Source organism: Magnolia sinica, chromosome 17 (assembly GCF_029962835.1).
Source record: "Magnolia sinica isolate HGM2019 chromosome 17, MsV1, whole genome shotgun sequence".
NCBI lineage: Eukaryota > Viridiplantae > Streptophyta > Magnoliopsida > Magnoliales > Magnoliaceae > Magnolia > Magnolia sinica.
The window spans coordinates 23655687-23670053 of NC_080589.1; the positions used below are offsets into that span (position 1 = coordinate 23655687).

Genomic DNA, 14367 nt, shown 5'->3' on the forward strand with positions numbered 1-14367 from the left:
AAGCTAGTTTTAGATAATAATTCCTTGGAGCTTAGTGGGTGAAACTCTTTATAACTTCTGCATGCATGGAACTCGGCAATGTTTTTCAGGTAACCGGATCCCAACTTGCAAAACTGGTTTTCCATACCTCGGCGGTGAGAGATTGTAGCTGGCACCCATTCTACCCTTCACTTGTCAGCTCTTCTTGGGACGGGTACATTGAGCGATGGGAATTCCCTGGGAGTGGTAATCCTCCCTCCCTGAGCCAGAGGAGAAGTCGGAGAAGATTTCAGTATTGAAGATTTCAAGTAGCTAAGGGTGTATTTGGATGTACCCTCAAATCACAGTTGGACGGGATGTCATAGCTGAGAAGGTAGATTTGGCATTTGGGTCGACTTAAAAGATAGAATCTGCATTAAGTAGGCTTCTGCTTTCCCATCTTTTCTGCCCCAAATCAGAGTAAGATGTATACAGGGCGGTCCCGAACATCTCTCTTTCAATTTGCTATTATAAGCTTATTCCATTGGTGAGTTGTATGATGTCTGGACATGAAACAAGTATAGCTATGTATAGGGAGATTTGAAATTTCCATGAAATATAAGCTCATGAATAATGAAGCTTTTGTTGTGGATATAAGCACGCCTTATTTTCTTCTTCCTACACCTAAATTTGTCTTTGTCGCACGTTAGAATGCTAGTAGTAGGTTTCACTAACACACACGGCAGGGGAGAGAGCCACCGATTCACACCGTAGTTAGCCTTTGTTGAAAAAGACGTTGGAGCCAAACAATTCTCAAATCTAGGGAAAACCAATAGTATGTGTTTACGACTGTTTTTGACACACTTATGTGGACCAATGACATTCTGCTACGTGTCGGTACTATGCTCTAAATGATGAGCAAAATCGTACTCGCACCTTCCATCATTTTTGACACCCGGTCTGGCGTGCCCAAATCAAATGATTCAAAAGGCGTCACATGGCAGCCATGTTATATGTGATGTAGATAACTTCGAGAGGAGGAATTAGAAACGTGCACATGAGAGAAGCATTAAATGTTAAAGTTCTATTTTTTTATTTTTTTTAAAAGTACTCTCTACAAAAAATACTCTATGCAAAAAGCAAGTCTCTCTCTCAACATTAAATATCATAATCCCATCAATTGAGATCTCTATTCGGCATTAAATGTTATAATCCTGCCTTACGAAACTCTGTGGATTCCAAAGCCAAGTGACATAAGGACCACACCTTTTCAAGGTGGGAGTCTAGAGATGCGAGTATTCTAGTCGACGCATGTAAGAGTATATATCTCTTATACACATGACCACACGTAATGGGCTATACTTATATGGGAGAATCAAAGAGATTTACACAGCTGAATGTTAAGATTATTCACGATACTGAAGATTACGCAGGGTCACCACCTCCTAAAAGCCTATATAAACAATACTCCACAAAGAGCTCCAAGCCTCACGCCATGACAACTAAACCTAGTTTTATTTGTACATCCACCATGGGCATTTATCTTTTTTACTTTATTTTAGTTTTAGCCCCATCGCTGCTCATGGCATGACCCCACCCAGTTTTTAGTAATTAGTTTATCTTTTCACCCTTATCCACGACAACTCGCTGGATCAAGGCTTTCCTGCTACGTACTAGGTGATTCTGCCCGCCATCTCACCATGAAGTCTGGTACACACCAGATGACAAACGGATAATCGATTTTCAATTGTCTCACCATGTTCTTGGTTCTCACTAAGACCACGAACAAGCTGTCACCTTACCGGGCCATCTCGCCACAAAGCCTGGTTCCGACCAAGCAACGAACAAATAGTCGAAGATCCAGCCTCCATCAGCTGTCTCTGAAAATTCACCTATGGTGTAATGGGATTACCACGGCTGCATGTGCGGAAGCTTGGATCTTTTAAACTCAATTGCCTACTAAGCTAATATGTAAATTAAGCTAAGACAATTAACTGTAAGGCTTCTAAGCCAATAATGGGTCCAATCACATAGACTACAAATGATATGTCAATTAAGCAACTAGTCTATAATTATGATAATGTATGTGTATAGGATGTGCTAATTATCAACACCTAGCATTTATCTAATCATGCATTCATTTAGGCATTCAATCACATAAGCATAATTAAACAAATGCGCAAATGACAATCCCAAACACAAGCATTTATAGTGGTTCAGTTTCCCTACTTCACTCCTGACGGACACACTCAATCCATGAGAGTACTAGATTTCACTATCGGAGGTCTTAAATCATGTTAACTTCTAACCTTTTACAATCCTACACAAGGAATGGCTCCCGCAAGAGACTTTATGTGGTTTTATATAGGCTCACTACAAACCTCGGTCCTACACAAGAACCTACTGATGTACATTCCCGTCGAAGGCTCCCACAAGGGACTATAGTTGGTTTTATGTAGGCTAACCAATAATCATGGTCCTCCTCTAAGGACCTACCTTTACTCCCATTAGAGGCTACCACAAAAACTAACACGTACGCACCTATGTCCGGTGGCCTACACAATGACTTGATTTAGGCCCTACACAAGAGTCAATGCCCTACACTAGAACTTGGATTTAGGCCCTACACAAGAGCCAAGATCCTTCACAAGAACCTAGTCGAATTTGGGTCACAAACTCTTACCATCAATCCTACACAAGGAAAGAGAGTATATGGACTTTCACAATTGAAAACTTGTCGGATTAAACCCTTTTGTAGCGCCGTCTCGGGTTGCTTGATCGATGCTCTCTTGTGCTTCAATCAGCTCCCCTTTACTCCCTCGATCATGATTGTCGATGCTTTGTCAAGGCTCAAGCTCCAAGATCAAACACCGTGCATGTAGTGCTCCTATAAGGTGACTAAGGTGATCGGAGGTTGGTTGAATTTCCTATAACTAATGGGAAGTTGTATTTCCTAGGTGATTCACCAATGTGTTTTCTAGAGGATTTAGACAATGGTATGCCTAAAGAGGTTGAGTCTAATCTTTAGAAAATGAAGGAGTTCAAGCACATCTTCAAAGTAGAGGTTGGAATCCTCATTAGAGTGTTAATCTCAAGGAAGATGACTTAGAACTCTTTGGTTTAGAGGCCTGGGATGAGGGATATGGTCATGGATTCACCGAAGCTTCTATTACACCAAAAATCCATCCTTATGTCCAAGAACTGAATGCCCATTATAAAAGGTTCAAGTTCTAACAGTCATAAAACAGACAAATAATGGATCTGTCGATGCCATCGAAAGGTCTTCGATGCCATTAAAGTGACCTCCGATGTCATCGAAGAGTACCTCGATGCTATCGAGAAAATCAGATGATATGATTTGTTCTCGTTGGACATCTGAATTACTTGTTTAATGTCATCGAATGGTTTTCGATGCCATCAAAGGAGACCCCAATGCCATTGAGAAAATCAAATAAAATGATCAATTCTGGCTGGATATATCTAATTTCCTATTCGATGCCATCGAGGCGATCTTCGATGACATCGAAGACCCCTCGAGGTATGCTCGATAGGATCAAGTAGTACTCGAAAATTGCTGTTTTGGGCATATGTTTTCACGAAAACTTCGCACCTCTTATAGCCTTACTTATCATGTTCCAATTAGGTTTCTAAGGCTAAGGGATGATCAACAAGGTTTACCTATCAAGCCAATATCATCTAGAGCTTCGAAGTTTATTTTGTGTTAAATGTTAGGGTCACCAAGGTGCCTCATTTACCTGTTCTTTGCTCATTAATGCTCTTGTCTTCTTATGTCTTCGTTCTCCATCTTCCAAAGGCTTAACTAACTACATGACACATTGACAAACAAGATGCACAAATTAATGCACTAACAGAGGCTCAATTTCCAATTGAGTAACGAGACAACCATCCCACACATCACGATCGTCGCACTACGAAGCTCAGTCCGCCATTGGGCAACGAATGGAAGCCAATCGTGAGTGCTACTATTGTAAATATCATTAATAGACAAATACTTACGGCTTATATCTTCTTTTTTCTATTGTTATTGTTGAACTACGGTAGCAAATCATGCTAAAAGAACAAGTCCTTAAATTTGTAGACTCACATCTATTGTCACAAGGCAAAAAGAATCCATTTGGAATGGCTAACCCCTACACTTTCACAAATCGCTTGAACGCTAAGTGAAACTGATGGTTGAGAGGATAATCGGATCTTGTGTCCAATCTCCAATATGTTCATCTCATCAGGGGGGAACACTAGCAGTTCAATCAAACCTTGAGTCGCATAGACTCTGGCATGTCCGTACGTCATACACACGAAAACCAAGTATGTATTTTTTCATTTCCTCTGTGTTTTTAATTTTTATTTCTACCTGCACGGCTGATATTGTTGTATGGAAAATAGCTTTCAGCTGTCAAAAATGGTTTGGGGAGGTGGTGCTTTACATGCCAATGCTTTGTTGCACGTACATGGAATTTAAGCAGTCCAGTAGGTGCACTGTTGTCACTAAATTTTATCTTCAGGTGGGCCACACTAGTTGGATAAATCTGAACCATCAGTTGACTTCCCTTCTGGTACTGACTCATCTGTCGCACCTTTCTAATAGAAATGAGTTTGGATGTTTTTTCATTGTCTTCCAGACACTCTTATAGTTGGTAATGTGTATTTTCTGTCCATGGTTATCTCATTAGATTTGAATATTTAATGTAGGAATATTATTTTCTTCAAGTGATCATCCGGATGCAATTTTGAATTGAATTGTCATGGTTAGTCCACCAAACTGCAAATAACCAAATTGTCATTACCTTAGCATACAATCCCACAAAGCAGGTAAGAAATCGATGCCAGATATCTCCAACAAACTCACAATGGAGAACAAGTGATTGACCAACTCTTCATTGCCTGCCTGCCCGCTGCCATAATGCAACCACCCTCGGAGGCTCTGATGGCACCAGTGTACGTTTTCAGGCCCTCTCCGTACTTTGATGCATATATATTTTTGTTATAATAAAATCAATCCAACCATTGATCTATATCATTCATCACATGGGTCCTGTCTTTGATTGCCAACCTTCTCAAAAGTCACTTTAGTGGGACGATTATAACTCTCCAATCAATGGCTAAGTAATGGATAACAGATATTGATTGCATTAGAAATATTTCGATAATCTAAATACACAATGCAAATTCAGATTTGGCTCAAAGTATTATTTAGGAGTGCATCCAAAGGAATTCTAAGACCATGTTTCAGCCTGGTGTTAGATCTATGGATGGGGCACGAGCCTTAGATATTTGAAACCGGTTGCCAGTTTTGAATGCCAAACCCAACACTTAGATACCTACTAATATTTGGTTGATATCAATAGTAACATTATCATTTCTCAGTCTTTTATTTGGTTTACAGGGTTTCAAATGTGTCAGGTCAAGCACAATGGCCAACTCATAGAGCCTTTTTTGAGCTTTAATAAATCTATAAGAAAAAGATTCTCTGTTATCTTTTTCTTATTATTGTGTGTTATCAGGTCAAGCACAATGGCCAACTCATAGAGCCTTCTTTGAGCTTTAATAAATCTATAAGAAGAAGATTATATGTTATCTTTTTCTTATTATTGCGTGTTATCGAAAGGAATACAAGAATGGATTATATAAATAAATAAATACAAATGAGAAAAACTCTGATAACTGTAGGGGCCTCACATAACTGAAGGATATATGAGAAACTCTTGTAATTGAAGGAGAGAGGTAGATGATTACTATAATTGCTATACAGTTGTACACTCAGTTGTCTAATACTCCCCCTCAAGTTGGAGTGTGTATGTCATGAACACCTAACTTGCGAATCAGGGTCTAGAATTGAGAGGCACCAAATGGCTTGGTAAACACATCAGCAGGCTGGATGGAGGTAGAAATGTGAGCAGTACGAATGATGCCTGCTTGGATCTTTTCACGAATGTTGTGACAATCGATTTCGATATGTTTGGTGCGTTTGTGAAAGACCAGATTTGCAACAATGTGAAGTGCAGCCTTGTTGTCACAGAATAGTAAGGCTGGTTGTGTATGAGGGAGGTTGCACAAAAGATAGAGCAACCGAGTGACTTCACAGCATGTAGTAGCCATTGCGCGGTACTTGGCTTCAGCAGAAGAGCGAGCAACGGTGCTTTGTTTCTTGGATTTCTAGGAAATGGGCGAAGAGCCGAATAGGACACAATGTTCAGTAACGGATCGACAGGAGTCGTTGCAACTGGCCCAACCAGAGTCACAAAAAGCACGTAATTGCAGGGTGCTGGTAGCAGGAAAAAAATATCCCTTGTCCTGGAGTTTGTCTGAGATAGCGAAGGAGTCTGTAGGCAGCATCTAGATGTGGTCGCCTTGGTTTGTCCTTGAACTGGCTTAGAATTTGGATAGAGAAGGCTATGTTTGGGTGTGTGATAGAGGATTTGTCCACGTACAGCAGCAGAGGATTCATTTAGGCCCATCAAAAACTGCATCATTTTCTCCTGATCTTGATAGTCTCATAATGCTTTGAGGGTTCCACAAGTGCATTCTGACATAGAACAAAGACTAGCAAGTTCATCCCAAAAGGATTTAAGCTGAGAAAAGTATGTAGAAACGGGCATATACTCTTGCAACAACGAGATGATGTCACATTGGATTTGAAGGATCCACAGTGCATTTACTTCAGAAAAACGTTCCTTGAGATCTGTCCAAATTTCTTGTGCATGCAGAGCCTGCATATATGATGCTGGTTGCTAATTCTTTCAACAGAATTTATGAGCCTACCATGTTGTTGCAGCGCAACCACTGAAGGAAATGTGGATCAGTGTCAGCAGGTTTCTTCATGGTCCCATTGATAAATCCCATCTTGTTATTGGCAGTGAGAGCCGTCATAATAGCGCGGCTCCATGTTGAGTAATTGTCCCCAGTGAGAGACTAAGAAACCAACATGACTCCTGGGTTATCTGAATGATGAAGATAGAGATGACTGTTTGGATTGTTACTCTTGAGGGATGAATTAGATGACTGAGTGAAAGATGCCTAGTTTCAACACTGAGGTCTTGGTATCAATCCCTAGTGGGGGTGGCTAACAGTGAAGTGTGAACTGACAGTGGGGTGTACTAACAAGCTAAAAAAAAAAAAAGAATTAGATGACTGATTCATTGTCATGAAGTCAATACATAGGTTTATGATGAACAAAGAGATAGATTTCTCAAAAAAGAAATCGTCCAAGATGATCTTAAACAAGGAAGATGATTTGCAAACGAAAGCGATCAAAATTTTACTGATGGAATACTCTCTGATACCATAATAAATTTATAAGAAGAAGATTCTCTGTTATCTTTCTCTTATTGTATGTTATCAAAAGGAATACAAGAATATATATATATATATATATATATATATATATAGAGAGAGAGAGAGAGAGAGAGAGAGAGAGAGAGAGAGAGAGAGAGATTGGATGATTGGGATCATCTGATACAAGTCATCGTTTAGATGGATCAACACAATCAAAGGTTGGCCAGATCATGGATTATCTAGATTGTTGATCGCAGCGTTTCTAATACAATCAATTAGGACCTCTTAATCAATGACTAGATGGTTAGGAGAATTTGACCAAAGTTACCTTTTTTGGAGGCGTGGTCAATTAGAGGTGGGACCCACATGATGGATGATCTATATTAGTGACCAGATCATTTCTAGTATAATCAAATGGACAGTCCACTTCCACTTCTGTAGCCAATGAATAGGATGGTTGGAATCACCCAAAAAAGAGGTTTTTGAGAGATGATATAGATCAATGGTCAGAACTTTTCAGTATGATTAACATAGACCATTCATTCCCCAAGCATAGCTAGGACCATCTAGTCGCAGACATCTTTTGAGAGGATGTGTAATGAAAGATGGGAACCACATGATGGATGGTCTAGATCAATGATTGAAGCTTTTCTTGTATAAGTATCTGGCCCTCCGGTCGAAACCATCAGATTTTCCGCACATGTCACATGCTGGCATGTGTGTAGAATGAAAAGGCTTCAATTCGGGATCAAGGCCACTGATCAGGTGGGGGAGCGAATTAGGTGTGGCCCCTGCCTCACCCAACGTGGTGTGGCCTTGACAGTGGGGCCCACCTTGATGTATGTCCTGTATATCCAGGCCATCCATCCGTTTTGCCAGCTCATTTTAGTGCATGAGGTCAAAAATGAGGCAGATTCAAATCTCAGGTGGACCACACTACAGGAAACAGTGGTGATTGACCATTAAAAACTTCTTTGTGGGTCACCAAACTTTTGGATTAAGCTGATATTTGTTTTCCCTCCTTCATCCAGGTCTGTGTGACCTTATCAATAGGCTGGATGGCGTATAAACATTACGGTGAGCCCTAGGAAGTTTATAATGGTGGGCATTCAATCACCACTGTTTCCTGTAGTGTGATCCACCTGAGATTTGGATCTACTTTACTTTTGGTATCACTCACTAAAAAAAAAAGGATGGATGGCGTGGATATACTACACATACATCTAAGTGGGCCCATGGTCAAGGCTACACCGTGCTGGGTGAGGCCAGTGCTGCACCTAATCAGCTCCAATCAGGTGGGGTCATCAGAGAATTGTGTGGCCAAAACTGAAAATAACACAACAAGGTACGCTAGTAGTGTCGGGCCACATGTGCTGATCCGTATCCATCCATTTATCTCATATTTGTGTGGCCCAATCTAGAAGTTGAATGAACGGTTTGAATACAAAGAAGTAGGCTCGGACCCAAAAGATCCGCCCGGCAAGACCTGAACCTGATTAGCCTAAATACGACTCCTTTGGGATCCGACCCAAACTCGACCCATTACCAGCCCCACTCGTCTCCTCTTAAATACTCCACCCGGCTTCCGTTAGGGGTCGTTTGGATGCCCGCAATTTGTTTAGTTATAAATATATTACAATCGGTTTACATGCTATTCCAAGATAATCGGATAAGGCCCGGGTAGCTAAAATTGGTTAAAATGATGATTCTACCAAGCAAAAAATATCATTTATGTCCTAAAAAGTAAAAAGTTTAATGTACCCTCCTAAAAGTCCAATCACAAACTAAAATGTTCATATCATCAAGTAACATAAAAGAACTAACTGACAAAATAGTTCAACGTAATCTAACCATCGGATGACCCCATGATGGAACACAAAACGATCCAATGGATGAACAATCATGTAGATCACGATCAACGGTGAGATGATCTCCAAATATGATCCGCGGAAGTCATCAAGACCGTCAGAACATTAAAACAAGCATATCTCATAAACTAGAATAAGTTACTCAACGTTCCATATATGATTTTGGGGTAGGACAAGCTACTTTAGCCAACCAACCTGGCCATGCCGGTTGCCCATGCTGAATTTCCGAGATTCCATCAAATCGATGGTCGAATTCCATTTATTTCCGTTTTTACTATTTTTAGTAAATTTTAGTTTGATTATAACTCTTCATCTGTTGGGCTTTAGGAGTTGTGTCCAACATGAAAAGTGTTTGGGAAAATTGGGAGAATAAAGTGGTTAAGCCACATAGGACACTTAGGACACTTAATATAAATAGAATTTTACTACTTATAGTAAGTTATGAACTTTAGGGAGTTTTAGTTATAATTTAATTCTTAAACTTCTTCCAAATCTTGGTATTCCTATTTGAAGGATTGTAGACTTGTTTATCAATGATCAATAAGTTTCTTTCATATATTTTAAAATTATTTCTATTTCTTTTCCTCGTGGATTCGAGAAGTCTTTGTGAGGAGTCTAGAGAAGCTCTGTGGATTCGGAGTAGTTATCCTTGAGGATACGTTGATCGACCTCATCACGTTCATCACTACGTCAATAATCCGTTTACATGTAAGCAGATTGTGCGTTTGGCTAGCCCGTAAAGTGTTTCCAATGAATAAAGTAGGTATTCATACCATAGAGCTTGGGTGGTGAACCTTTCAAAATCTGTAAATCAAATAATAAAGACTTGATTTTTTGTAAGGATCCTAAGAGAGCATTAAAGCATACACACATTAAATAGATTGGATGTCTTTCACCCATCTCAGTGGGCCCCAAATGCAATTTAGAAGTTTTTAATAGTGTGTGTCCTATCCTTCTCTCGTCTGGTCCATTTGATAATGGATGAGCTGTTTTTTTAGGGCCATAGGAGAGCATCAAGGGAAGTACATGATTGATAGATTGGATGTACCATACACATTGTGGTGGCTCCACATATCATGAACATATATTAACCATTGTGTTCTAACATGTATAATGTTTTTTTAACTGTAAAGACTTGACCCATAATCTGAAACATGGCTTTTTACCGGCTTTCAAATTACAACTAAAAGTTATGATCTGTTTACAACCTGTAAACTCTTTACAAGCAAATGCATGCATCCAAACAGTCCTTGTAATCAAATTACTTGTAATCCCTTTACAACTTAAGGACTTACAGGCATCCAAACGACCCCTTATCATTTCTTCCTTACATTTATCGTCGTCTGTTGCATATAAATGTAGATTGGGTACTGCCCTTACCTATATGGTTAAGGCATAATGTAGCATGATTTGATTGAATGGCAGACAACTGCCAAAGATGAGGTCATAGAAAGCATGTTTGAAAGTTGTTTAGTTGGTTCCCTATCTTAGATACTAGCCTGCCGTGTAATCAAATCCCATTACACTATGCATGCAGCAGTTCACAATCTAGGTCCATTACATAACCTGCTACATGTGTTTACATTTGGCTTGACGCAATCCACGTTACCCAATGAGAAGTTGTCAGCCGTCGGCACTCATGTATGAATGGTGGGAGGCAATTGTACTCGCACCACAAGGGCTTAATGATCCTTATTTCTCGTGAATACGTAGCCTGTCAAAAGTAGCTTTGTTCAAAGCCGTATGTACATTGCAACAGAAATGTGGATATCATTCGTAAGACATGTGACTGATAGACAAGCGACGCGTGTGACCAATTTCCGACATAAAAAGTTTTAAAGTTCTTTCGATGGCAGATTTTTCACAACCCAGCTTATACACGGCATGACCGTCCTAAATCAGAAATGAATCAACATCGAGAGAAAATTTTCCTTCGAGAAGATCGAATGCAGCAAGGAATTAGAAGCAAATAATGAAAAGTTTATCCGAAATTAGAAACAAATCAAATATAATGGCACCATATAGTAAGGATTCAAGTTCCAGATTCTATTAGGACATGGTCGTTGTGCAATCAAAGATTTACATGGAATCATACATGGCCACCGCCTCCCAGAAACTTATAAAAGCATCACTCAACAAAGAGCTCTAGCCCCTCTCCACACACAATCAATCTCTCTACAATGCAAAGCCGCTTATCCTTAGCTTTACACACTCTACTTATGTCCAACCACACTACAGTAAGTTTGAAGCCATTAGATTAGTATAGATTCACCACTGTCCAATGCCATCACTGTAGTACACCCTAGGACTAGGTTAAATATCTACGACCACCATCGTTGGATCTCCGATCATCGAGTTTCTAATTGATCAATCACCAATCAGATCCCACTGACTTCACGTCACGATCGTCTCATGACTGTTTAGTATTTCCCACAGCCATTTTGCTAGTACAAGTAGCTGTAGGTATTTATTTTCTTCTTTACTTTATTTTCTCTTATGTTAATTGTATTGATCTTACATTCAATTAATCAAATCGACAATCAGACTTATTTTTAATCTTGTCCATCCATTATTAATTCATTGAGAAACTTGCTTTGCTATTACCATTGAAAGAAATGTCCTTTGCTCAAGGCAAAAAGATCACATTTTGAATGACTGACCCTCCCCTTCTAAAATCGCATGATCGCTGTAACAATTAATGGTTGAACAGTCAGACCAACCTTCACAGGTCTAGTCCTAATTTTGCTAGTTTGTCACATAGGCTTACAAGCGTTTAATCGATTCGGATCAAATATGACTCTAGCACACTCGCCACTATTCTTAATATTACGTGTTTGATTGAATTCAGGCATGTGATCACCTATCCCGGTTGAACAACAACATGTAATAGAGCATATTTGCTTCCAAATTGAGAGGGATTGAGTACCGCCTTTGTATGGAAGTTGGTGTAGGTATGATATAGGGAGATTTGATTGAATATTGTGTGAAAGCTCCATCAAGTTTAAAGCATGTTTTGCATAGATGCGGCTTTGGTGGATCTTAGATCCAGAGGTCAATGGATCCTACATTATAGGGCCCATCTTGACACGTGTCTTATATTCATGCCATCCATACATTTGCCATATCATTTTGAGGTATGAGCTAATGAATATAACAGATCCAAATCTCAAGTAGACCACACCACATTAAAGATTGAACGGCCACCATTAAAAACTTCTTGGGGGCCACAGGAATGTTTATTTGCCATCGTCCAAGAAGACCGGGATCAAAGGACCACACAAATATCAACTTGATCCAAAACTTTTGTGGCCTTCGAGAAGTTTTCAACGGTCAATCGCCATGGTTTCTCTGTGTGGTCTACCTAAGATTTAGATCTGCTGCATTTTTGGGCACATGCCCTAAAATGATACGGCGAAAAGGATGGATGGCATGGACATAAGATACATACATCATGGTCAGCCCCATAGTTACCGAAATTTGAGGATTGCATACTGCTATGACGGTGCTACGTGTGCACCCACCATGATGTATTTGTTTTATCCATGCTATCCATTTATTTTTTCAAATCATTTTAGGACATGAGCTCAAAAATGAGGCAGATTGAAACCTCAGGTGGACCACTTAATAGGAAAACATTAGAGATTGAATGCCTAGCATTAAAAACTTCTTTAGGGTCACAAAAGTTTTAAATCAAGTTGATATTATAATATTTATTTGCCATCCAACCTATTGATTAGGTACAAAAACCTAGATGAAGCCAAAACACAAATACCTTGATTTAAAACTTTTGTAGCCCTTAACGAGTTTTCAATGGGAGCATTCAATCTCCACTTGTTTCATGTGGTGTGGTTCACATAACACTATCCTGTAGTCAAGTCATCACTGGCAATATCGGTATGCAATCCGGGGTTGTGTTCTCCCTAGATGAGGATTGCCTATTGAAATATGCAGATTTCTATAAACCCCACAATGATGTTTATGTTTATCTATGCTGTCCATCCATTTTGGATCATTATTTTAGGACATGATACTAAAAATGAAGCAGATCCAACTAACAAATGGACCACACCATAGGAAGCAATGATGATCGAATGCCCACCGTTAGAAACTTCATAGGGCCCATTGCAATGTTTATTTACCATCCAACCTATTGATTAGGTCACAAAGACCAGTATGAAGGAAAAACACAAATATCAGCTTGATCCAAAACTTTTGTCGCCCATGAAGTTTTTAACAGTTGGTGTTCAATCACCACTATTTTCTATAGTATGGTCCACCATGGATTTTGATTTGCCTCATTTTTAAGTTGATGCCTAAAATTAGCTGGCAAAATGGATGGACAGCATGGATAAAATAAAGAGATCATGGTAGGGCCCAGAAAGCACCATCCAGTAGTGATTGGGTAGTGTCAGTAGGGGACTCGATTGCCTATTAACACTGTCCTATTGGATGGTGCTCTGTGGGGCCCAAAATGATGTGTTTTATCCATATCGTCCATGCATTTTAGGTCATTATTTTAGGGCATAAGACCAATAGTGGGGTATAGCCAAATATCGGGTGAACCACACCATAGGAAAGTGGTGGTGACTGAACGCTCACCATTAAAAACTTCTTAGGACTCATTGTAAAGTTTATCTTTCCATCCAACTTGTTGAATTGGTCACAAACCAAAATGAAGGGAAAAAGAAAATATTAGCTTGATCACAATCTTTGTGGCCCCAGGAAGTTTTTATTGATGGGTGTTCAATCACCACTATTTCCTGTGGAATGGTCCACCTGAGATTTTTGATCTACCTCATTTTTTGGACATACCTTTTGTTTGCATGACCAATGTGTAATGAATATTTATGGTAGCCAAAGAGGTTTTACTCCCACCTGACGTGCCAAAAACAAAATTGTTCGATCGCATTTCAATCAAACACAAGACCACACGTGTGATAAAGGGCATGTATTTAGATTTCATGTGTGATTAAAAATTGCAGCCATGCTAAAGTCGCACTCGACTCAATGTTTGATCGAACACTAGTGCTCCTTGCTTAGTCAAATTGATTATAAACAGGACGCACTATCCAGCTATTGTCTCAACCATCAGTTGTGATAATGGTCAGGCAACTTGTGAAAGGGTAGTGGTTAGCCCTTCGGAATGGATTCTTTTTGCCTTGTATACTAAGGATATGTTCTTTCATCAATAATTTAGTTTTATACTTCTCGAAGGAATAGAGATGAACAAATAAACAAAAAAGAAGGC

The 14367-nt window shown here is 39.5% G+C and overlaps 1 protein-coding gene across 2 annotated transcripts in view; it reads left to right on the plus strand.

Annotated features, from left to right (window-relative positions):
- LOC131231215 (LEC14B homolog) overlaps positions 1-583 on the plus strand; it is an 82111-nt gene extending 81528 nt beyond the window's left edge. For both annotated transcript variants that reach the window (XM_058227333.1, XM_058227332.1), the window contains one exon: positions 90-583. In XM_058227333.1, the coding sequence (XP_058083316.1) occupies positions 90-278 (189 nt within the window). In that variant the 3' untranslated portion in view covers positions 279-583. The remainder of the gene's footprint in view (positions 1-89) is intronic.
- Positions 584-14367: the final 13784 nt, after the last annotated feature.